We start from the raw sequence: 26353 nt of genomic DNA, 5'->3' as shown, positions 1-26353 counted from the left end.
TACAATACACTTTCCCTGTGATTCTACTACTTTCCAGCATAACATATAAACTGACCAGTAATAAAAAGAGAAAAAACAATCATCAAAGTAAATGAACACAAGAATATATACAAGTATAGGTACAAAAAACTTAAACAAGACTAAAACCATTATATCCTAAATTGTCACTTTTACTTCAACCACTAACACATTTTATCAACCAACAATGTAAAATACCATTATCCGTTTGTATAATAATTTCTGTACTATATTGTCTATAATATTAAATTATTTACTGTTGCTTATTTTAATTGTACAAATACTTTACACTAATTCATATTGTCTACATACAAAACTAAAGTAACAGTTATTGATGAAAAAAATAATTCAAACCTGAATGAAAAACTATTTGTACCAATTAATTCAATGTATTTTATTTTTCTTTGATGAAACAAAAAATGGCATCGCTGAATAAAGTGACGGAAAATTCTAAAAAAAAAAAATATATATATAATAAGCTGTATGTTATATTCAGACAAAAAGTTATTATAACAATAGTAATTAAAATTAAATAAATTTATACTTATATAAATATTAAACATTTTACTAAAGCCAGCAAAGAAAGTAATAAGAATTGCCAATTCTGTACCATATTATTCAAGTTGTATGAAATTCATATACTTTAACTAAAATAGCAATTCACAACCTGACAAAAATCACTCCTGAAAGCAGTACAGCTATTCTTACGAGTGACAAGCATTCCATGACATGTTTATAAAGGAAATTGAGGAATTAACTGGTTTCTCATTGTCTTCTTCACAGAGTTTAATATATTGCTATACTTCAGTTAAAAATAGCCAACAAAGTAGAACTAATAATCAAGTTTTTGTAAACCTGATTATTAGTAAAGTGACACCTTTACTCTGATTAGCTATGAGCTGAATATCACAAATCTCAGGAAAATCAACGGTAACCAATGCCTATCGTACCTCAAGTGCTACGTATGTCTTACACATCACACTAAGAAAAAAGACAGTGAAAAATAGTATAAAGCAACAAACTGATACAAATGCTTGCTTTAAACAATATATTAAATAAAATGCCTCAGCAGTGAAGAAAACCATTGTATGAAATAGAATAATTTTTAAAACAAACTTGGTAATAAAGTTTTTATACTGAAACCAAATAAATTAATTTATATACAATACAACTAATAAATAGTTTCTAAAATAAAAAATAAATAAAAACTTCATAATAAATAAATGTATTAGAAATGGAATTCTATAGCAGTCTACAACATAAGAAAACTTCTATTCCTGCTGTCAATTTTCACAATTCATCTTCTTGAATGGAAATTCAACAATAAATATGGTATCTAATTGATGGAGTAATGATATGGATCTAATGATGGAGTTTTAAGAAAAAACCAGAGATATGAAGAGTTGTTGGGATTTTAATTAAAGAGATACGAAGCATATATCTTAAAATCAGATAAGAGAAAACAGGAACTATAATGTTGACAAGTAATAAAGAAATGCAAGGTGAGTCAGTAAAAAACAAGACTTAACATTGATAAAGGAGAGTTATTTAAAGTGAGTTCCTGGGAAGAATTGTTAATACGAAATAACAAAGAAAAAGAAATATTGGCACAAACAAAAACATTATGACATGCTTCTTAGACCTTAAGTGAAATATTATTACCAAAATTCTATTAAAAAAATAACATAAATGAACAAAACATTTATAACCAACTAAACAGTAAAGAAACATGGAGTTAAGTGATGATACAATGGGCAAAAGCTGAATGTTTTCAAAAATGTCTGAAGCTGAACATGAGAATAGATAGTTTAGAAAAAGAAGCAATGTGGAATTTCAACAACTTTCAAAGAAGCAGATAAAGTAGTAAAAACTAAGAACACAGGAAATAAGAAAATAATATATGTCCTAGTGGGAACATGTCATGGGAACATCTATGAGAACATGGTGGACGATAGGAAGATATAGAAGAGACTGAAGAGTGAAGCAGTAAGTAAGCCTTGGATTTGAATGACTCGCTGGAAATCAGACTTGTGTTTGGTAAAGAACTCATTTATACAGTAAATAATACATCAAAAATGACAGAGAAGAACCTTGTTTTTATTCTGATGCAAAAAGTCTTTTAGATTTCCTACATTTATATTATCCGTTTCTTTACTTATTCTTTCCTTGATCCAATGCATCCAAAAACAAACGCTACATGCAGCAAACATTTATCCATTACTTTCCCTGAATAAGTGAAATTCTTTTCATATTTTTTTATTTAAAGTCATTGGGTATTGCTTTCTTGTTATTTTCTGTGTTTCAATGAATTCATTTACTGAAGTCAAATTAGAAGATTAAATACTCAAAATAATATGATGAAACTACCTATGTTCAAACACAACATGTGTTGTGTTTGCATACTGAATGCAAAGACATTAAAATAACTGAAAAAAAGGATTAGAATAAAATGATTAATATTTATGCAATTATCTCATTAGGCTTTGGTATTTAATTATATAATAGGTTAACATCTACAAATTATAAACGTACAACTCTCTCCAAACTCATCAGATATTAAATATGCATACATCAGGTAAATAGTATGCATTCATACGTATCTACACACATTTTCATATGTACCTGTCATCAAGACATACTTTTATTGGTGAACCCCAATACGCTGTTTGAGTATACTCATACATCTACTTCATGGAAATGCTTGTCAGCATTGGAGAGTGAAGCAGGTCATTTGGTTGTAATTTACCTCTAACATAAAATATAGTTATAAATTATTAGATGTAAAATCAGATCAGGTATGACAAATCAGATTGGTATACATCTCTTCACAATCGGAACATTATTACTAATACAATACTAAAATATCAGTTAAAACTGAACATAAAAACTGTAAATTGATGTTAAATAAATGAAATAAATAACAGATGTTAAATTTATAATGCTACAATAAAAGTAATTTAAATATAATTAAGGTACTTTACCTGAACAAATAAGTATACAAGACCCAAATATAATGCAATGGCAAATGTTAAAAAGAGATCAAACACGGCTGGCTTCACACTAAAAAATTAAAAAAATTACTTAATTTTACACATTATAGAGAATCAAGACAATTGAAACATGTTGTGAAAAGTATACAAAATAAATGAATAAAAACACTTCACAAATTCTTCATATTAAATCCAGCCCACTAGTTCTAGCGGTTCTAGTTCACAGGTCTAGCGGTTAACTCATTGCAAATCAGTACTTTTAACAGCTGATTTTCAAAGTCGAAGGTTCTGAGATTCAAATTCTTGTAAAAGTTAGTTGTTTTTATACGGATTTGAATACTAAGCAGTGAATAACAGTGTACTTTGGTAGTTGGGGTTTAATTAACTACAGGTCACAGGGATGGTTTGACTAGACTCTGAACAAGACTATATCTCAATTACAGGTCATACATATCATCCTTACCTCATTGGGCATGGGGGGAGGGGATTGCTTACTGTTCACTAGTTGAACAGAGATTACAATGTACATATTAGGAAAAAAAAATGAAATCCTTAATGCATTCCCAAAGGCAATTTCTTGAAAATGAGGTGGAAAGTGGACAGGAGATGCATATCATACTACACTGACTGTTGGACTAACATGTAATAAGTTAGCTAAAAAAAATTTACTATTTTAATGTTCCCCACAACTTATTGAACTGCCTGTTTTTTTTTAACATCCAAAGTAATGTCCAACAAAATTTTCTTTAAAATTCTATTCAAAAATTTCCAATATATATTCTCTTTAACTGTGATCATATTTGACAGCTCTGAGAGCACAAATAAAAACCTAATCAATATTAAAAAAAAAAATAATTCATGTAAAAACATGTGATAACTTATTAAACTAGTATCAATGGAAGTTCAAAAAAATGAAGGAAGAAAGATGCAAAATGTAATTTCTCTGTATTAGAATACCTTCATTAAGGAAATTCTTAAATCAGCAGAAGCAAACTTAGGCGGAATAAAGAGAACTGGTAGAAAACCTTGGGTTTCAGACGATATATTGCAGCTGATGGATGAACGTAGAAAATATAAGAATTCTAGTGATGAAGAAAGTATGTAGTATGTAGTGATGAAGAACTATCGGCAATTAAGAAATGCTATAAACAGGAAGTGCAAACTGGCGAAAGAAGAGTGGATTAAAGAAAAGTGTTCAGAAGTGGAAAGAGAAATGAACATTGGTAAAATAGACGGAGCATACAGGAAAATTAAGGAAAATTTTAGGGTACATAAATTAAAATCTAATAAAGTGTTAAACAAAGATGGTACACCAATATATAATACGAAAGGTAAAGTCGATAGATGGGTGGAATATATTGAAGAGTTATACGGAGGAAATGAATTAGAAAATGGTGTTATAGAGGAAGTTGAGGAGGATGAAATGGGAGAAACAATAGTGAGATCTGAATTTAAGAGATCATAAATATTACACACCAGTTTGGTGTGTAATATTAGAAAAGGGGGAATTTCCGTCAGACTTCAAAAAAAGTGTTATAGTAATGATACCAAAGAAAGCAGGGGCAGATAAATGTGAAGAATACAGAACAATTAGTTTAACTAGTCATGCATCAAAAATCTTAACTAGAATTCTATACAGAAGAATTGGGAGGAGAGTGAAAGAAGTGTTAGGAGAAGACCAATTTGGTTTCAGGAAAGGTATAGGGACAAGGGAAGCAATTGCAGGCCTCAGATTAATAGTAGAAGGAAGATTAAAGAAAAACAAACCAACATACTTGGCGTTTACAGACCTAGAAAAGGCATTCGATAACGTAGACTGGAATAAAATGTTCAGCATTTAAAAAAAATTAGGGTTCAAATACAGAGATAGAAGAACAATTGCTAACATGTACAGGAACCAAACAGCAACAGTAACAATTGAAGAACATAAGAAAGAAGCCGTAATAAGAAAGGGAGTCCGACAAGGATGTTCCCTATCTCCGTTACTTTTTAATCTTTACATGGAACTAGCAGTTAATGATGTTAAAGAACAATTTAGATTCGGAGTAACAGTACAAGGTGAAAAGATAAAGATGCTACGATTTGCTGATGATATAGTAATTCTAGCCGAGAGTAAACAATTTATTATATAAATAGTATAATTAGTATATAAATTTAGAAGAAACAATGAACGGCATAGATGAAGTCCTATGCAAGAACTATCGCATGAAAATAAACAAGAACAAAACAAAAGTAATGAAATGTAGTAGAAATAACAATGATGGACCACTGAATGTGAAAATAGGAGCAGAAAAGATTATGGAGGTAGAAGAATTTTGTTATTTGGGAAGTAGAATTAATAAAGATGGACGAAGCAGGAGCGATATAAAATGCCGAATAGCACAAGCTAAACGAGCCTTCAGTAAGAAATATAATTTGTTTACATTAAAAATTAATTTAAATGTCAGGAAAAGATTTTTGAAAGTGTATGTTTGGAGTGTCGCTTTATATGGAACTGAAACTTGGACAATCGGAGTATCTGAGAAGAAAAGATTAGAAGCTTTTGAAATGTGGTGCTATAGGAGAATGTTAAAAATCAGATGGGTGGATAAAGTGACAAATGAAGAGGTATTGCGGCAAATAGATGAAGAAAGAAGCATTTGGAAAAATATAGTTAAAAGAAGAGACAGACTTATAGGCCACATAATTTAATTTTTAATTTTGAAATGTCACTTAATAAAAATATTGAACTGACATCTAAATATTTCTCATGTTGATAGGGTTTCTAGGCCTCTCTCTCAGATCACTTTTGTCCATATCGCACTACATACTACAAGTCCTTACACTTACAGAATCTTGTAAGGACTATAGAGTCCTTACACTTTGCCTATAACTGTGCATAATAAAACCACATCTAATAAAACAAATTCTTAAAATGTGTCATTAATGATACAACTGAGATAAAATACATATGGCAGTGGTTTAAATTACTTGCGACACAGAGTTTTGATATTTGTAGCTTTTAATGATGTTTAAAAATTTCAATTCACAAAATTTACTTTAAATTGTACTATACCTTCAAACAATATATCATATTTGTATATTAATTTATATATATTTAGTTCATAAATATTAGATTACATGTTAATGATTTTCAAACAACTGTTAATAAAAAATTTCACTACAAAAGAATATTTGGATTTTAATTTGTCCTAATTATTGCTCATTTTTAATAGAATTAGAAATATTCAGGATTATATTTAAACTCTCATTTATGGACCATTCATATAAAAGAATAATATATAACATTCAAATAAGGAAACAATAATAAGTAAAATAAAACATATCAGAGTACACGCACATTAACTGTGTTTACGCTGTATGTATGAGATCTACAAAGATGTATAAAAATCAATGAATTACTGAATGTATTTCTAGTAAGAAAAGGAAACTATTATAACTTATAAACTATTAATTTTTTTTTAATAGTTATACAATGACGTAACTAAAAAGTAAGAATGTTGGTTTCAAATTGGCAATAGCGTGTAGAAATTTATCACAAGATAAAATTTTATGATTAATGCAAAGAAAAAAGTTAAAAATCAAACAGAATCTCTTATCAGATTGATCAAATATTATACATTTTAAAACAAAATTAGGTATACACAGACAATCATACATGCACACACACACACACACACATATATATATATATATATATATATATATATATATATATACATATATATTATAAATGTTAATTTTTCAAAGTCTTAAATCTCCAAAAGATCTTCACCGATTGCTTTGAAATTTTGACACAACATTGCATTCGAATATGCGTGTTTTTTTATACCAACTATTTATATACCTAATATGTCACACCAATGACAGGTAAAACCATGATTTTTTAAAAACAGCGCTATCTGTTGGACGTAAAAGCAACACACGCTATACTAAATATTTTACGATTACATTTCAGTGTTTCTGATGTGTGTGTCGCAATAGACTAAAAAACTACTGGACTGATTTACACGCGGGGAAAAAGGGAGAAAGGAAAAGAGGGAAAAATCAAAAAAGGTAAAAGGGATAAAGGAAAGAAAGGAAAATGGAAAAAGAAAAAAGGAGAAAACAGGAAAAGGAAATGGAAAGGGAAAGGGATAACAGGAAGAGGAAAGGGAAATAAGAAAAAAGAAGTGGAAGAAGGAAAGGGAAAGGGAAAGGGGGATGGAAGATAAAGGGGAAGGAAAATGGGGAAATGACAAAGGAGGAAGGGAAAGGGGATGTAGGGGAAATGGGAACGGGGGAAAGGAAATAGAGAAAAGGGTGAAAGTAAATGGAGTAAGGGGAAAAGGAAATGGGGAAATTAAAGTGAAAAGGTTAAAATTTGTGAAGTTCCGTAATGTTCATTTTGTTAATGTTTTATCAAAATTTCAATTGTGTTCATTTAATCTATATACATACTCATATATAGCAATAGCGAAGCATTGCCGGGTCTGCTAGTGTATGTGTGTATATATATATTTCACTGAAAAATGGTGCATACAATGTAAGAAAATGCGTTAATGCATGCATTGAAAATCATGGTGGACATCCAGCACTTACTATTAACTTCTAAGTAATACTTTTGTAAATGTTAAAATTATTTTGTAAATTAATAAAAAGACTTTCTAAAACAATTTGTTGTCATTTGGATTGCACGACTTTACGATCACTCGTATATATAGGTGTTCCCCACATTGAAAAAAAATAAGGACATTATATTAACAAATGTCCAGAAATGCTTAGTTTACCGGCTATCTGCAATTTTGTATTTTTAACGTACAAATTCATTTCTCAGAAATGGTTAGTCGTATCGAGCTGAAATTTTGTATGCAGCTAGGGTACCTAGAGTTTTACTTATATGAAACTATATGTTTTACTTATACTGATCACTCAATCCATTTCAAAATGGCAGCCATGTAAACTGTTTAATTGTTAATATCTTTACAACCACTGATTTACTCATGTTATGTTATTACGAAAATGTTAAGCGTTTTATGACAAAGAAAAATAGATGACACCTTATTTATTTAAATCCGTCCATAAAGTACACAAAGTTATTTAAAAAATTCTTCAGCTGAGTTACTCAGATTAAAAAACCAGTTTTCATTTCCTTCCAAATAAAATTAAATAAATCAACACAATCTCAACTGTAATAGTATTAATGTTATCATGTAGTAAATCAAAATAATTTATTAATACTGAAAATATTACAATAAAATACTACTGAAATCATAAGAATATTATAATAATAAATAATATTAGTATTGAAAAATAATTTACATTACAAGTTTTTCATTTAATAAACAGACACTGATTAAACAAACCATTTTATTTATTTTTTTCAGATAAAATAAATTATCACTATCAGATAATAAAACATTAATAAAAGAAACTACAGTAGCAGTTAAGAATGGCAGCCCTCATTCAAAATACATGCATCCAGGCATTTTTTCATTGGCTGCCAGACTCTTTCAAAGATGCCAGGTGCCTGACGAATCCTCTCATTCCCAATTAGACATTCTGTTCACAATTCTTCTACTACACCCATCCATGGTGTATTGAATACAAATGTCTTTAAATGGTCCCGTAAAAACAAGTCAAGAGGACCGAGATCAGGAGACCTTGTAGGCCATGTTACTTGGCCTCCTTGGCCAATCCATCTGTTTGGATATGATTCATTTAGCTGTTCTCGAACTTGTAATCCGCAATGAGCCAAAGCCCCAACCAGCATGAACACCATTTTATTGTTGTGTTTAGTAAAAAGATGAAGATCTTCAAGTAAAACATGAAAATCAGCCATCAAGAAGTGTAAATATCTTTCACCATTGAGCGTTTCAGATAAAAAAATAGACAAGTGGTCACCCAGAATACAAACCTATACATATACAGAGAACTGATATGAGGGTTTATTTTTAACTGAACACATGTGCATGTTGGTGTTACGAATGGCTGATCCTGTAAATTTGGTTTCATCGGTAAAGAAAATATCATTCAGCATGAAGTTGCTGCTCATGCAAAATCTTCCAAACTGTTGCATTACTAATACTGAACTCAAAGGCCAGCTCTCTAGTACTTTTGTTTGAATAGTTACATATTTCATCTAACACACCCTCTTGAATGCAGATGTACACATTGAACGTGGTTGTCCAGATTTACCACTTTTTTCAGGTTTTAAGTTTCCTGTGTCTCTGAGCCATCTATGAATGGATGAAAATATTGTGTGAGGAGGTAACACTCAATTGGGAAAATGTTCCTGTTACAGCCGTCTCACCTAAACCAATTAATATGCATTTTCATACTAGAACAACTTGACACAGGGAGAAATATCTGGAATTTTTAAACAATGAATTTCTTACAGTGCTTGAAAATTTCTCATTGATGAAACAAATTGAAATGTACTATCAACTAGATGGAGCACCAACACACTTCACAAATGAAGTAAGACAATTGTTTAATGAAAACTTTACTGGTAAATGGATTGGGCACACAGGGCCAGTAAATTGGCCATCTAGATCATCAGAATCTTAACCCCTTAAATTACTATTAATTGGGATGGATGAAATGTAAGCTACACAAGCAAAAAGAAAACATACCAGATAAACTGATTGCTTGCATTCTTAATGCTGCTGACCTCATTATTAGGTTGGAGACAGAAAATTGAAGGAAACAAGTTAAGTGCATCAATGTCAATAATGAAATTTTTAAATATTTATTGTAAATTAATACAGTGTAAATCAGAGGGAGTATTTTTTGAAAGTAAATTAAAAGTATATTATTTTTTCAAAGGTTTAAATTTATTGTACTAAAAACAGCTGTTTTTAATTTTTATAAATTCATAACATTTCTCTGTTAAGATTTTTTCTGTTTGTTTTTTTTTAATAATAAAAGTTGATTTTTTTGTTTTTCTTAGCATTTATTACATCACTTTTCTCAGAATTAAATTCTCTGCAAGTTTTAAAAATAAAATTTATCAGTTATTGGTCATTTAACAAAGTTATTGTACTTTAAACCTAAAAAAATATGTTTTTCATCACCAAACTTTTGTTTTAAATTGGATATCATGAAAACTATAGAAGATACAGTTCTGGGAACTGTTTTATTTGATTTTTCAGCTCAAAAAAACATACGAAACCATCAATTTTACCCCTTATATAATGTTTTAAAAATTTCAGAATAACCTCATTTCACTGAAGGAACTGAATCCGGGCAAAAGTTTTCACTAGCCGTAACACGACAACAAAACATTTCTAACATATGCTTGTATGATATTTTTCCTTACTTCATGCTCTAGAATCAGTTTCCAAATTATTTTCCTTCCTCCTGAATCATCCAGAATATATACATGGTGTGTTTTTTAAGTAGGGTCCATTTTGAAGTACAAAAAAACTGAAAAATACTGTATGTACAAAATTTAGTATTTCTTAATTTAAAAACTATATTTAAAACTTCCATTTTTCAATTTGTTGTCATTGTTAAACCTTTGTGAAGCAAGCCACTGTTTAAGGTGAAGAAAAAGAGAATATTGCTGGGAGCTAAATTAGGGCTATAGAGTGGATGAGTGATGATTTTCCCACAAAATTTTTCCATTTGCCTCACTGACTGATTCCCAGTGTGTGGAAGGGCATTGTCATACAAAAACAAAATCCTGCAAGATACTATCCCATGCCATTTATTTTTTATAACTCTTCTAAGATTTTTAAACATCAGGATTACAATATTTCTCCAGTCACTAAGTTTTACAAGCAAGGCACACTTCGTCCCAAAAAAAAAACTTAACGTTCTTATATGAACATCTTTGGTCTACGAGATGATGAATGCCACTCTATTGCACTGACTGCTGATTTGTCTCAATGTTCGAATAAGAAATTCAGGTTTCACCTCCAGTAACACTATTTATCACCTTCATATTTGTAAAGCCACAAAAATTCATGCACTATAGCAAGACATTTTCCTTGTGTATTTCAGTCACAAACAATTTATTTTCAGTACCCATCTGGCATACATTTTTTTACATTGTAGAGCACCAGTTTTCTTGAATTTTTTCATCACTTTTTCAATCAAATCATTTGTATCACTGACTGCTGCTGACCACTAAATTATTATCATGAATGTTTGTTCATCCTTCTCAAAATAAACACCATCACCACATCTTAATTTAGTATCACACATAATATTCAGTCCAAAAATGTCACAGATTTTCCTGTGAATTTCAACTGCAAAACTGTTCTTTGCCATCAAAATCTTATTACTCGACTTCACACATGGTGAGATTACAAACTGTAATACTCATAAATGGATGAATATACAACTACTGCAACAAAATGACTTAACTATTGTTGCTTTGCTAACAGCTAAGTATTGATAGAAATAACTGAGCTACACAAGTGCAAGTTTACATCAAGCATATAGATGCAAATTCAAAATGGACCTTACTTTAAAAATACATCTAATTTATATATATGTATATATATATATATATCTACTACAAAAATAGTACTATCTAATCTTTTCTAGTAAGTTAACCCTTGTTTTATTTCATATCTAAATTATCTTGAATAGCACTTAAAAAAAATTTTTACTTTGTTGTTCATACACATTTAAAAAAAAGCAAAGCTTTTAATTGTAAAAACGTATTATTCCTAATCATCAGAGGGAAAATGCAAGAAGCAACAAAGGGTTGAAGAAAGAAAGTAGCTAATTAGCTGTTTTTTTTATTTTATCTCAGTATTTTATTTATTTTGTAACAAGCACACTTGAAAAGTTTGTTTTGAACAAATGTTGTTTTAATCATAATTTTAAAACCAAAAACAAGTGGAAATAAGGCAAGATAAACACATGTAAGTTATTGGGATCAATGCATAAACAACTACAACAAAAATTAACTACATCTACAACAATGGGTTATCCAAGCCAGTTCCCAATAAGTTATTAACTGAATAGCATTATTTTTATTTAAACATTATTACTTGTAATTTTAATAATTAAGTACCCACAAATTATTTTTTTCTTTTAAATGGCATTTATATAGTTACATACAACACATAATAAAAAATGTGTAATACAAGGGTTATTTTTTTTTCAAGGTCTGATAGGTCGCAAAATAAAAACCCGGGCAAAAATCAGATGAACCTTTGCGCATATGTGTTGCACAGCGTTTCTAGTATGACCTTCAATCACACCGCATCACTTTGTTTAGTTCTGAACACGCAGCTAGCACATAAACATGTCTACAACAATAGCATCTTCCGCCAAGTGTGAAGTGCGTGCAGTAATTCGATTTCTTCAGGCTGAGGGGTATATTGCAGCTGAAATTCATCAATGAATAAGTAATGTGTATGGTGAAACTTCAATGAGTGACAGCAAAATGCGACAATGGTGCAGGAACTTTAAAGCAGGACGTACAGATGTTCATGATGCAGGCGATCAGGGAAGGAAGTGAGTGTCAACCGATGATCTCGTTGAGCGAGTGGATGAGGCAATTCAAGAAAATCGTCGGTTCACAATTTCTGTATTGAGTGATTAGTTTCCTGAAATTTCAAGGTCATCTCTCTATACCATTGTGAGTGAGAGACTTCAGTACCACAAACTGTGTGCGAGATGGGTTCCCAAGATGCTGTCCGACCATCACAAAACAATGAGAATGGACACCTCCCTAACGTTTCTCCAGCGCTACCAAAATGAAGGAGAAGATTTTTTGAACAAAATTGTCACAGGGGAGGAGACATGGGTCCATTTCGAAACTGAAGAAACAAAAGAACAATCCAAACAGTGGATGCATTCTCATTCTCCCAGTAAACCAAAGAAGTTCAAGCAAACCTTCTCCAACAGAAAGTGTATGGCTACTGTGTTTTGGGACCAGAATGGAGTCCTCTTGGTGGAATTCATGGAACGTGGCACGACCATCATACTGCGTGACTCTTCAATATCTACGAAGGCCAATTCAGAATAAGCGGAGAGGAATGTTGTCATCAGGCACTGTCTTTCTCCATGACAATGCTCGGCCGCACACTGCAGCTTTAACATAGAAGCTCCTGCAGCGTTTTCGTTGGGAAGTGTTTGATCACCCACCATACAGCCCGGATTGGCTCCATCCGATTTTCACCTCTTTGCTCACATGAAACACTGGCTAGGAGGACAACATTTTGGCACAGACATCAAGCTGCAGACCAGCATAGAAACATGGCTGATAACACAGACGGTTCCGTTCTATGACGAGGGTATTGGAAAGTTGGTACCACGCTATGACAAATGTCTAAATCGGAGTGGCGACTATGTAGAGAAATAGCGTAACTATGTAGGTACTTGTTACAAATAAAAAAATATTTTATTTTCACTGTGGTTTTAATTTCATGACTGATCGGACCTTGAAAAAAATATAATCCTCGTAACTTTATTACATATTTTTTATTACAGGTACTCACCAGGTTTACTCACCTGTACACATTTACGGTCGCTTTGGTAACATCATAAAATACAAATTCAGGATCTCTTTTATCTGGAGACTGGTAAAGCACTTTAACATCCTTCAAATACCTGAAAAATTAATAAATTTATGAAATATATAACAGAAAATAACAATAACATAAAATATACTTAATAAATACTAAATACAATGGTTAACAATTTTGTTACGTGGTTAATATTGACTGAATCTTATATATTTTTGGACACTGATTCTGAATAAGAAACCAAGATTTCCATATTGGCCTCAGAGTTTTTGTAATTACCCTTCCTATCTTCCAGTAAGTACATGTGAATGAACAATACAAATACAATAATATTTATTATATTATTTATTATAATATTTATTATATTTACTGCAGCAGTTAAGTGGCTAAATTAACAATAATTTATTTGAGCTTATAATTAAATATTATTACTATTTACACAGCAATTAAAACATTACAAATGATACATAAATGATTCATGTCATATTTTTTTCTAAATGTAATTATATCATCCATTAGTTACACACTGCACAGCTTATATGACTATGGTAGTAGTGATTCAGTGCTGGATGTTAATACTGTAAACAATAATCATACCATTGGCTATAAAAAATCTCAAAACATCAGTCAAGTACGAGCTCTTGTGCACATAACATTAGTGGTAAAGCTACTTACTGTACCAACTGGTGATTTTATTTTATTTTTTAAGTTTTGTAATACATGTTTGTGAATACATTGCAGTGAAATTTTTACTAAAAATGCCATGCAATTGCGTTAACCATCCAGACAGTTTCCACAACATTTATGGTGATGTAACATTAAAATCTCAGAGGAGAAATACTGATACAAATATTACATGAATTATATTCTGGGGGTAAAGTAGGTAATCTGGATAGGTCCTGGGCTTCTCATATTTTCTGTAATTCAAGTGTAACATTGTTGACTGCTTGATTGAGCAGATCTCATCACATGAGATTTGCAATTCCAATGCTTTGTATAGAACTGAAACCACTGAAAAACCATGATTATTTTTTATAATGAAAATATTAGGGGTTACAGCTAAAATGTTAAATATCCTGAAATTCCTTCAACTGTAAGACTACTGCCTTCCAGCCTAAAGTTTCCAATTCCAGTAATACCACAGACATGGGAATTAAACGAAGATGAAGCTGTTGATATTGAAGGTTGTGCAGATTTATCAGATGATGAACAAAAGACCCAGATTTTTTTAGAAAATCAGCAAAATGAAATCAATCAATAAATCATCAGCAAAATGTTCAGCAGCAGTTTAAAGATCTGTGAATAGAAAGAGTAGAACCTCATTCCTGTTTATATCACATCCAAACAACTTCATCAATATCAGATGTTTTGACACCAGTATTTTTCTTTCATTTAATATCATTTTTAACAACATTCACAGTTTAAATATTTGATATTGGCAATTAGCCTTTTTATTATCGCAGTAGGTTGGTTTACTAATTCCAAATTCATTTAAAACATGCTAAAACTTATATCATCTGTACCATGGTAGGTCATCATGTACCATGGAGTTAGTAATGAATAAATTTTAATGTATTTCTAAATAAATGACCTACTTAATAGAGAAAAGTAATAAAAAAACATATACAAAATGTATATATATTTATTTATGAATACAAACCTTGATAAAATATCATTTAAAGTCTGAACTAAAGGATTATTTTTCTCAGCTAGAAGTTGAGCTGCACGGGGTTGACCTGCTAAGAAATCTAACCAGACTTTTAGTGAATCCTCTTCTACACCCTAAGGAAATCATTAAATAAAAAAATACATGGCATTAAACAGACGTTTCAAATAGTCACAACATTAAAGCATGATAAAATTTTTTGTGTTCAACTATTAACTCATCAGGATATGTAATAAGCAAAAATTATGAATTAACTTTTTTTTTTAGCAATCTCAGTTAAATTATTACTATCAAGGAAAAACCATGACAATTTTTCATAAGTTTTAGAAATCGCTGAACTTAAATAAGTTAATAACATTCAGTAGCAGTTTACAGTTACATGAATAAAAATAACAGCACCCCCATTGCTGTTTATATTACATCCAAACAATTTCATCAATTCAGATGCTTTGACACCAGAATTTTTCTTTTCTTACAAAGTTTACTGTTTAAATATTTGATATTAAGACAGAACTTGATATAAATACAATGTTTTCTCAGATCTGTCATTGCAAAATTGCAGTCACAAGCAAACATGACAATGGAAAATAAACTGCTCAACAACAAACAGATCCATTTAAATTGAAATTGCCAGGCATATTGACTCATGAAGGCTGCATGAGTCAATGTGACATAAGCCGAACATTAATAACTTATAAGATAAAGATTATTTATTATTAGTGTCAATTGAAATTCTTTTGCAGACTCATAGATTTTTATTTAAATTTTATGATTTTTTAGACATTTCATTACAAGAACAGAGAGGATTTTATACAATAATACCACCAATTTTAATTTCTAATGAATATAAACAAAGCAATTTTTAAAAACAATAATTCCCAAATACTCTATAAATAATATTTATAATATTTCAATTAAAGTGGCTTGCATTTTAAAGGTAAGTAATGTATAGAATAAAAACTTTATTCAAAATACAGCAGTATTACAAATTACATAGATCACATCAAAACTGTATGTTTGCTATTCGATAGGTAACAAAAAAGAATAGCCCAATCATTTACTTGGAAGGATCAAGGTAATCCATGACACAAAATTGGTCAGAGCAGCATTCATTAAAAAGTAAAAAATTATAGACAATATTTTGATTATAATCAATATTAAAAAAATAAATATCACTTAATAAGCTAATACTAATAATGAGATTCAACTACATGAAAATGGCTAATATTTGAGTACTTAAACACACATTAAGAAAAATATTAAAGTTTATCTAATTTATATTATTTAAAGATTCATAAATACAGCAATACTGCTTCGTATAATTATTATATATATATATAATGTATATGAGATGCTACTCAAAAGTTTAACATACGCAAATGACCACTAGTACAACCAAATGCTGTAACGCAGCATAACACACACACTGGCTCACGCAGCCTTCATGAGTCAATATGCATGATGGTTCAATCTAAATGGATCTGTCTGTTGGTGAGGAGTTTTCCATTGTCACGTTAACTTGCGACTGTAATTTTTCATTGACTAAGAAAACAGTGTATTTGTACCAAGTTTTGTTTTAAACGTGGTTGACAATCTCAGAAATGCACAAAATGAAAGATCAAGCATTTAATAACAACTCTTTTTAAAATATATGACTGGTTTACACATTTCAAAAATGGCTGAACAATTGCTGATGATGATGAAAGTTTGATTCAATCATTTACTGACTTGCATTATAAAATGTCATTGCTATTTCCATTATGATTGTGAAAAGTCATAGACAGACCATCAACAAAAGTTATAACATAATGAAATTAATGTATTACAATGCTAGTGGAATTTGTCACAAAAATTAAATATGAGGATTGCTGCAAAGTTGTGACACAATTTGTAAGTAATTAACAGAATCAGCACGCATAATCTAAATGTTTACAGTGAACTGAAAGAGATGCTATTGGAAGAACTAAAGAGCTATTGGAAAGGAAAATAGGGAAATGGAAAAGGATAAGGGGAACAAATAAAAAATTAAAAGGGAGAAATGTGGGAAAAACAGGGAAAAGGGAATAAGGGAAAAAATGAAAGGTTAAATTTTGTGAAGTTCCATAATGTTTTATTAAACTTTCAATTGTGTTCATTTAATCTATATATATATACTCAAATCTAGGTCTGCTAGTAAGTTATAAAAATGGATTGCACAATTTAAAAATTAATTAATATTGCATCTACTATTCTTATTTTATAGATGATTAAAGCTGACATCTTCTAAAAATTACTAAAAAAAAAAATCTTTTTACAAAGAAAAAAAATTATAATCACTACAATTGCCCACTACAGAACTGTAAAAAAACAACCATATAAATCAATCAATTAATAACAAGCTTGCCTGAGTTGAATATACATCATGGTGATGGGATAAGTAATAAATGAGTTACACTAATTCACACCACAATATTATATAATTTATCTAAAGATACAATAGTTCAATCTCCTACTCTCTCTTTCTAATTTTATAACATCACAAATAATAGAAATGTTTTAGCTCACAATTCATTTTAACATGAAAAAAATAAATTTTTCTGCGATTTACACTTGTACAAGGTAAGGCTGAAATGTAATGCAAAGTCGCTCGTAATTTACAAATGAAAAGAGATAATGAAATTAAACAAATAAGGCATAAATGTACATTTATTTGCTAGAAAACTTACGTTTATTTTTCCATGTAGTCAACATTTACAACTACTTATTTCTCCCAATGATGAAGCAGTTTTCTCATTCTGTTAATGAAGAATGTTAGCTGTCTTTTTTTGATCTTACAGCATTCTTTCAGCTCATGATCTTAGTGAAATGAAAAACGTTAATATTCCTTTTTAATCACAGAAAGAAGAGAAAATAATAGGACATTAAATCTGTTGAGTTAGAGGGTGTGGAATAGGTTCAAATTTCAACTTCACATGAGCAACTGTGAACAGATTTTATAGTAGCCCAGTTGGGCAATAATGTTTCCTACTTGTTCTTTCAATATGCCTATCTAGATGGCGACCTATTGTATGATGCGATGATTATTTTGAATCAATTCATTCATCTCTTTTCAGTGCTTCTCATCAGTCACAGAAACTGGTTGACTACTTCAAGATTCATCCTTAATATTCTCTTTACAGCTTCTAATGCACCAAATTTTATTGTACACTAACTTACAGTACTTCGATCAAACCAAAAATGCCTTTTTTGACAATGTTGAATATCATTAGCATTCAATTTTTCTGCTGTTAAAAATTCAATTGCTTCACAGACACATAACATAAAGGCATACTTGACTCCATAACAATGACAACCGACAGAAGATGAAAGGATGTGGGTCGACAAGTTTTGAAATGTTAGTAGTATGGGAATGAAACTAGAAGGCAATACCTGTCACTTTGTGTAACTTTCTGTTATCCTGCTACATTCCAATGTACATTATATTTCAGCTGCCCCTCATACTTTTCATATTTGTAAGGATAGTTTTGTGGATAAATAAGAGGAATTAATAAATAAATATAGGTAAAATAAATACGTATAATTTAAATATTTTGTATAAGGCTATAAGTGCAAACTTACCACATCATCTGAAAAAGGTGATGCAGGATAAGATATATTATAAATATGACTAGCAAGAGCTTGAGCAACAATTTCTGTGTTTCGTGTTAATTTATCCACTTGAACTGACTGACGGACATCAAGGATTGTTCCCCTTTTTGGGTCTTTGTGACTCTGTAATATATACAAAACATGAGGTAAAAGACATAAAAGCATGAAAAATTAAATATAAACATCATTTTTTAAATTCAATTTTATATGTGCAACTTAAAATATAACATAATTAATCGAAAAATTATTAATATAAACACAAAAATGTAAAAACACAAACAAAATTTAGTAGTATTTAAATATCTGATAACCAAATGACAAGTAAAAAAAAAATGAAAGAATTGGAATCGGTTTCAGTGACTGACCAAAAATGTTTATGTCAGCATAGTGAGAAAATAGCTGAACTCATCAAAAACGTTATAAGATTATTTTTTCAACAATAAAAAAGTATTAGCTAATAATTTCACCTCCACTGCATTGTAGAACATGGATGCTAGTAAAGTAACATTAACAACTTTTAAAAAGCTATCTAATTTTCAATCTTAGTATAAAACTGATTTTAGCAATAAATTTAATAATTTCAAATTTTTAAATAAAAGTATTTTTACTTGGTATTTAGCTAAATAACAAAATCAATTTCAATCCCTCCTAGTTCCAATTACCTTTTTTATTTTTTAATAACAAGAGAATCAAATTAAATACGTAATAGATATTTCATGACATTTCTTTCTGCAAAAAAAAAATGAATACAGTGTTTTCTTGAATTTTTATATTATTTTTGAAAAAAGTAATGTCTATGACTATACTATCTGTGATAATACCACAACACACATCACAACAATGCTATATATTTGAATATTCATAATTTTATTTTAATTTAAAATTTTCATTCTTGCTTGCCAAAAAATGTTTAAACATTATTCTATTCCAACAATTACTGTAAAAATTTGATTTGTATGAAAAAGTCTTTCAGTTCATATCAATTTTTGAGTATCTGATTAAATTGCATTCTTAAGACAGCTTGTACCTTTTTCAATAGCGCCGAATGAAAGAGCAAAAAATGTCATGTTGACATACTTGAATTTAGTCATGACATTTTATAATTGTTTTATTTTTTACAGCTTCTTGATCATGATTTGGAATTAATCACACACATACAGTATCTGATTAACACAATTTGATGAATTTTGAAGACAGTACCAGATAGCAATCATCTTCTCACAACTTACAAACCAGTGATTTAAATATCTGCAAAAAGAATCCAGCACCTGTATAACACTATTTATAATGATTAACTTTATGACCTCAAAAAAAAATTTTAAGGTCGTATTTGTGACCACATATTCTAATGTAACATTTTCAACTCTTTTCATTGGTGGGTCAAAAATAGGTCATTCCATTTTTTTAAAATCGTGTTAACTTTGAAATAATAGTACAGGTCAAATCCAAGGTCGCCACAAGGTGTCCTCCTTCAGTCCTAGTAACTTTTATTTAATCCATTTTTTTTTTTTTATTGTGTATAGTTTACGAGAAAATCATCTCGGAGGATTAAAATTAAACACCTGATATATATGCAGTCAAACTACTATTTATCAAAGTTGGAATTTCCTGGAAAAAAATTTATATATAGAAATATACACTGCAAATTTTTCATCATTTTCTTACTAGAAACAATACTGGCAATTAGTTTTTTAGGGTTAAAGAAGACTTAAAAAAAATGAAACTAGCAAAGAAATTTATTTTTAAAAATGTACAAATATGTATTTTAATTTGCAAATCTGCTTACAATGTACTAAAAAAATATATGTCGTAAACAAAAAACAAAACATTTAATTATTGATCTATTTTTTGACAAAGTGGTCCCTAATATCATTTTGAATATAATCTTATGCCGAAGCTGTTTAAAAATAATGTTCAGTTTTAATCACAATTAAAAATTTCTTCAGGAAGGTTAGAAATAAATCTCACTCCATGTCGAACAGTTTGGAATGCTTCCATTACTTGTTTTCTAGATGCTTTTTCAATTGATTCATCTTTAATGTCATAATCATCGTCTTTGGGTTCATCTTGATCAATGCAGTCATTCAATATGTCCTGATTTGTGGGGTCATCAGCCACAATTAGGTTGTCATCCACAGGTAAAAACTGCTCAAATTCAATACCTAATTGAATAATTGTCCTAATGAAATGAGCAGTTTTCATACTTCTTTTGTATTTTCAGTATCTGTTTGCACTTCTTCTTCTTTTTCTTGATTTTCTTCAGAAAGTTCTTATACAAAACCAGCTTCAGCAAACAGTTTTTTATCGACTGACAAAGACATCATTTTCCCATGCTTTAGCTAGTGTGCTTTTACGTAATCAAAGATTTACTAATTTTTCTATAGCTTCATCATTTTTAAATACTTCTTGGTCCATGGGTTGTAAGTTAATAGTTGTATTAGGCGTAAAGGAAATGAGCTACATGTTAGTCAATTTTCATTCAACTAAACTATGATGAGCTGGGCAACTGTCCACTAAAATAAGCACATTCCTTCTTGTTTGATTCTCTGTTTATAAAAATTAGTTAACCACTTCTCAAACATTTCTCAAGTCATCCATGACTTTATGTTAAAATTGTAGTCGACTTTAAGTAATTTCACACCTTTGAAACAAGAGGTGTGAAATTTACTTAACACAAAGAGTTTAACACTTTGCTTTTTCCTAACACAAAGCGTTTTAATTTCCATTATGGATAATGTTCGCACAAATAACAACCATGATTCGGTCCTTACAGTGCTTTCCTCCAAAAATTTAAATCGTCTTTGAAAGTAAGAGTTTTAATGGGAAAACATTTGAAAAAATACCAATTTCATCTATGTTAAAATATTATTGGGCTCATATTCTTTTAAACTGTATTTTTAAAAATGTGTTAATTAGCGAGTGGAAACTAAATTTATCAAGACCAGATGATTTTTTTTTAAGGTTTCATATATTTAATAACACTTTCAATTTCCTGAGAATTATTTTCGTTTCCAAAATAATTACTCCAAACATTGCATTCATGTATTTGATCATATAACTCAGCCTTATATCAAGACGTATTTGAACAAATAACTCAGGTACTTCATCAAGAGCTGATTTCAACTACTGTTGCAATGTCTAAAAAGTAATTATCAAATAATCATCTTTTTTTTATCACCACTAACTGGTGGGCGGGAATCAAAAAACTTATACTACTAATATCTAAAGTTTGTGCCCATCACATCACTTGATCAATTATCCCACACTGCTCTGAACACTACTATCATTAATCGTACAGATATTATTAAAATATGATTCCTTGTTTCCTAATGACATAAATGAGCCACTCTAAACCTATTTAATACTTCTTTAAGTCAAAATTACACAATTTTTTTATTTTACTCCTATTTAATAAATTATGTGCAATACACAATTCAAACTTAAAATTATTTTTCTTCTTTACTCTGAATTCATTTACTTTCAACACAAGAAATTAATAAATCATAAAAAGCATTAAATGTATACAACTACATCTTTTACATTACAAAATTAATTCCTATCTATATTTTTAATTTCCTTTTGGAACCAAACTAAATCAATGAAACTATGCTAAATTAATTTAATTTACAACTAATTTATGAACGTAACCAAATTAATTACTTTTTAGCTCTTTCCTCTTCTCTAAAAGTTACTATGATTCCAAACCAATATTAAAGAATGATAAAAGTTTTCCCAATATGAATTATCTCAGCATAAAAATTAAAACAAGAAACACGAGGTCTTTTTTTAAATCGTTCTGAATTTAACCAAAATAAATTATTGATTAAAGATCCACACCACATGACTGAAGCAAGAATTTATATTATTTACAATTGAACAAACTTTGAGTAAATTATAATTCATATCATTAACAAACAGCATTACAAATCTAAGATTTGAGCTTTCAAAGAAATTACATAATTCACTAATAAATATTTATCTTGGAAATCCATGTAGTCTATAAAACAAAAAAACACTAAATATATTTTTAACCACAATGTGATTTTTCTTAACCAGGAATGTGATTTTTTTTATACAATCACCTATTCCCTTGTCCCTAGAAGACTGATTGCAACATACAGAATTGTTTAACCTTCAATTTGCTAATTACCGAATTTCATTTCATAAATCTATGTACCCCAGAACAATAATATTTGGACTCAATTTTAAATTAGTAATATCATTTACAAACGAATCGTAATTTGATTCCTAATAGTTTAATGAGCTAAAGCAAAAACTTATCTTCCATACTAGAAATATATATATATATATATATATATATACACATATATATATGAAACAAAACAACACAAATAAGTTAACTAAATAAATACACTCATATAATTTACTTCATTCTTGAATTTCGTACAATTCAATTTTTTTAATATTTTCCATATTATTACGAACAATTACAGAAACGTAATCTATTTTACAAAGATCATTTTCTCCACCACTTTACAGCTATATTTGTTCTCAATTACTTTTACACTTATCTTGCCAAAGTATGTATTTTCTACCACTCAACTGAAAGATATTCATTAAGATGCTTCAATTAGCAGCCCCAATTTCATTTTGGAAAGATTTCTTTTAACATGTCTACTCTATGAATCAAGATTTAGCATCTTTGAATAAAATAAACTAGGATCACTGCAGACCACACAACTTATTTGATATTTGGTAACAAATATTTATTTCATTTTAAGTTGTTGGAAAGTTCAATGTGTTTTCCTGTTTTGAAGAATTAATACAAGGTCTTCATTACTTTATTCAGTTATTCCATCTATTTTTACATCGTTTAATCTCAAGTATTTGATCCATTTCACTCATTCTTCTCTTAAAATTCATGTTCTTTATTTTTTCAGCCTTTAACTCACTACTTACAACCTCTAACATTAAATAAATCTAGATGCGTTAAATAAAAATATAATGCAACTTACAATTACAAACCTCCGTTTTTTGCATTATTTCAATTTGACAATGACACATTTTTACTCAATTTCCCAGATTACTTTTCATTTCTTTATTCTTCCTTCTCATTTCATTTAATATTTCTATATATACTTGAAGGAAATCAGGCCTTCCTCCCAAATTCCAAGACAGTGCTTTTCCTTCAACATACTCACTACACCTTCATTCTTTATTTTTATCTTTTACAAAGATTACTGTTTGACTGTTTTATAGAAACTGATAATTTCAATATACTCTTAAAAGAGCTTAGCACATATATCATGAAAATTTTAATTACAAATATGGCAAGTAATACTTCCTATAGTTCTTCATACTATTTATAAACACATTATGCAAGACATATTATATATTAATTCATTATCTAAACAGAAAAACAAATTTAATTTAGAAGAAAAAATACACGATAATTTAAAATTAACTTTAAGTTATATATGTAATAAGCTACCACTGTCCAAATACAGAACTTGCATCCAAAAGCAGTAATCCACAGATGTAAGGTAAATAAAATATACCAGTCACCATTATGCTATCTATAATTTCTAACTAAACAAATTTCGTTACTCCAACACAGGGTTAGATACACAAAAATAGTCAATATAAGAGCTGTAAATGAATCTTTGACTAATAACTCTCATCATGCATAAATATTTCCATAACAACCTAAATACATTACTAATGAGTACCTACCCTCATTGATGAAAAAGTAAATGCAGGTAAACGCCTTATTGAAAAACGTTCATGTTCCCATGCTAATACCTCTTCAGCTAAATTAATTTTTTTATGAACGAGTTCAACCTGAACTTTTCCAGCACTTGCCGTTCTTAATTCCTAAGATAGAAATGACAAATCTATATGTTAATAAATGTAACATCCAAGCAAAATAATACATTTATGAATAAATAGGCATTTTAAATACAAAATTTAGTTCATTCTTTTTTCAGTGAATGAAAGAGTAAATTTTCTTCAAAGAGATAAGTTTAGCTATTACACAATGAAAATTCTTTTGCTTCAGTTGCTATTAGTTTTAATTCTACACCAATATATTAAAATTAACATAAACATTTATATTTATAGAAAATCAAGAAAATTATAAAAAGTAAAACAATCTGCAGTACTAGAATTACTAATTCTCAGTTGAACTGGTCAGCCAGCTTTAAAGCCCTTAAAAATTTAAAGGTCGCTAATTGTAGTACTAGTTACTTCATTCTACATAATATAATATATTCTAAAAAATGATAACATAAAAAAATTATTTATTTACTTTATGAAATTGAGCTAGAGCACTTCCTTCTCTTGGTGGTTTTGATACATGTAAATACAATGAATTACCAGAAGTTACAGTATCTAAACATATCACAAATGAAGCTTCCTGAAACAACAATAAAAATCTTTAAAAAATGTATTCCTACACTAGTTAATAAGATTTATACTATTTCTTTTTACTTCAGATAAGAATATTAATTTTAGATATCGAGATAAGAGTAAAACACATTTAAAAAACATCAAACTAAATATGTAGAACAGAGATAAATAAATAAATAATCTTTTTGTTGCATAAACAATACAAAGTTGCATCTCAATCATCAACAATCAATAACTAGGAAAATATAGTTAAAAGTCAACAGAAATGATTAAAATTTTAAAGTCCCTATCCATTCAGACGCTCCATTTAAACATACAAAACGTACCATTCATGCACAATTTACATCTTTATGACATCAGGCTCTGTCCTTATAAAATTTTGATTAATTATCCCAGCAGCCATCCATGAACTCAATAGAATAGCCTTAGACACCAAAAGGCAATTTAGTCGAGATTTAAATTGACTCAGAATGGAAATTTATTTGAAATCCTCTGGCAGCCTATTAATTAATCTGACATAATTAGCTCATAGTAGGCCTGTGTTTATCCCAGGTCAGCCCTCGATCAAGGTGCATACCCACGAATCTGGCAGTTCAGGTTCCCCCAAGAAATCATCATCAACCATCATGGAAAGTTTCCTGTCATGCTCATGCTTTCGGAAACATAATTTAATAATGTTCAACTTTGATTTATTGGTCCTTAAGTTTATTTCTGAACATTAGGTAAATTGGTGCGAGGCCAAGGCCCATTGAATGTCAAATCACCTGAAGTGACTGAGGCAAAATAATTGTTAATCTCGTTTGCAACTTCCTGTGGGTCTGCAATCATTTTATCTTCTCCTTAAATGGAAACTGGTTTCTGACTTTTTGATTTGTTTATCCCTTTTTGTTATGATGAATAATTTGAAATGCAGTTTTTGAAAAATCTTTTGCTGTTGTTAGCGATTTATTAATATCGTAGATTTAGCCGTGTGAATAACCATTTTTAAGATCTTCTGTAATTTCTGAAAAAATGTTTCAATCTTTCATTTTGGATGTTTATATAAATAGAATAATAAAACTTAAGCTTTTCTCTTGACACAAGAATACCTGGAATCATCCAGGAATTCTGCTCTACTTTAATTCATTTTTGAATTTTGTAAAAGGACAACTGATTTCTAAATAATAGTAAAAAACAACTGTAGAATTTATCAAATTTCTCATTTGGGCACTTAT

The 26353-nt window shown here is 29.5% G+C and overlaps 1 protein-coding gene across 1 annotated transcript in view; it reads right to left on the bottom strand.

Moving 5' to 3' along the window:
• Positions 1–330: 330 nt before the first annotated feature.
• Positions 331–26353, bottom strand: part of LOC142322232 (BOS complex subunit NCLN) — a 48033-nt gene continuing 22010 nt past the window's right edge. Inside the window, exons 7-13 of the mRNA XM_075361069.1 lie at positions 25039–25146; positions 24465–24605; positions 18741–18893; positions 15138–15259; positions 13464–13562; positions 3000–3078; positions 331–468 (exon numbers count right to left, since the gene is read on the bottom strand). Of these exons, the coding sequence (XP_075217184.1) occupies positions 403–468; positions 3000–3078; positions 13464–13562; positions 15138–15259; positions 18741–18893; positions 24465–24605; positions 25039–25146 (768 nt within the window). The 3' untranslated portion in view covers positions 331–402. The remainder of the gene's footprint in view (positions 469–2999; positions 3079–13463; positions 13563–15137; positions 15260–18740; positions 18894–24464; positions 24606–25038; positions 25147–26353) is intronic.

Source organism: Lycorma delicatula, chromosome 3 (genome assembly GCF_047948215.1).
Source record: "Lycorma delicatula isolate Av1 chromosome 3, ASM4794821v1, whole genome shotgun sequence".
NCBI lineage: Eukaryota > Metazoa > Arthropoda > Insecta > Hemiptera > Fulgoridae > Lycorma > Lycorma delicatula.
Note: the sequence above shows the minus strand (reverse complement) of the source record. Positions and strands in the feature narration are given on the sequence as shown.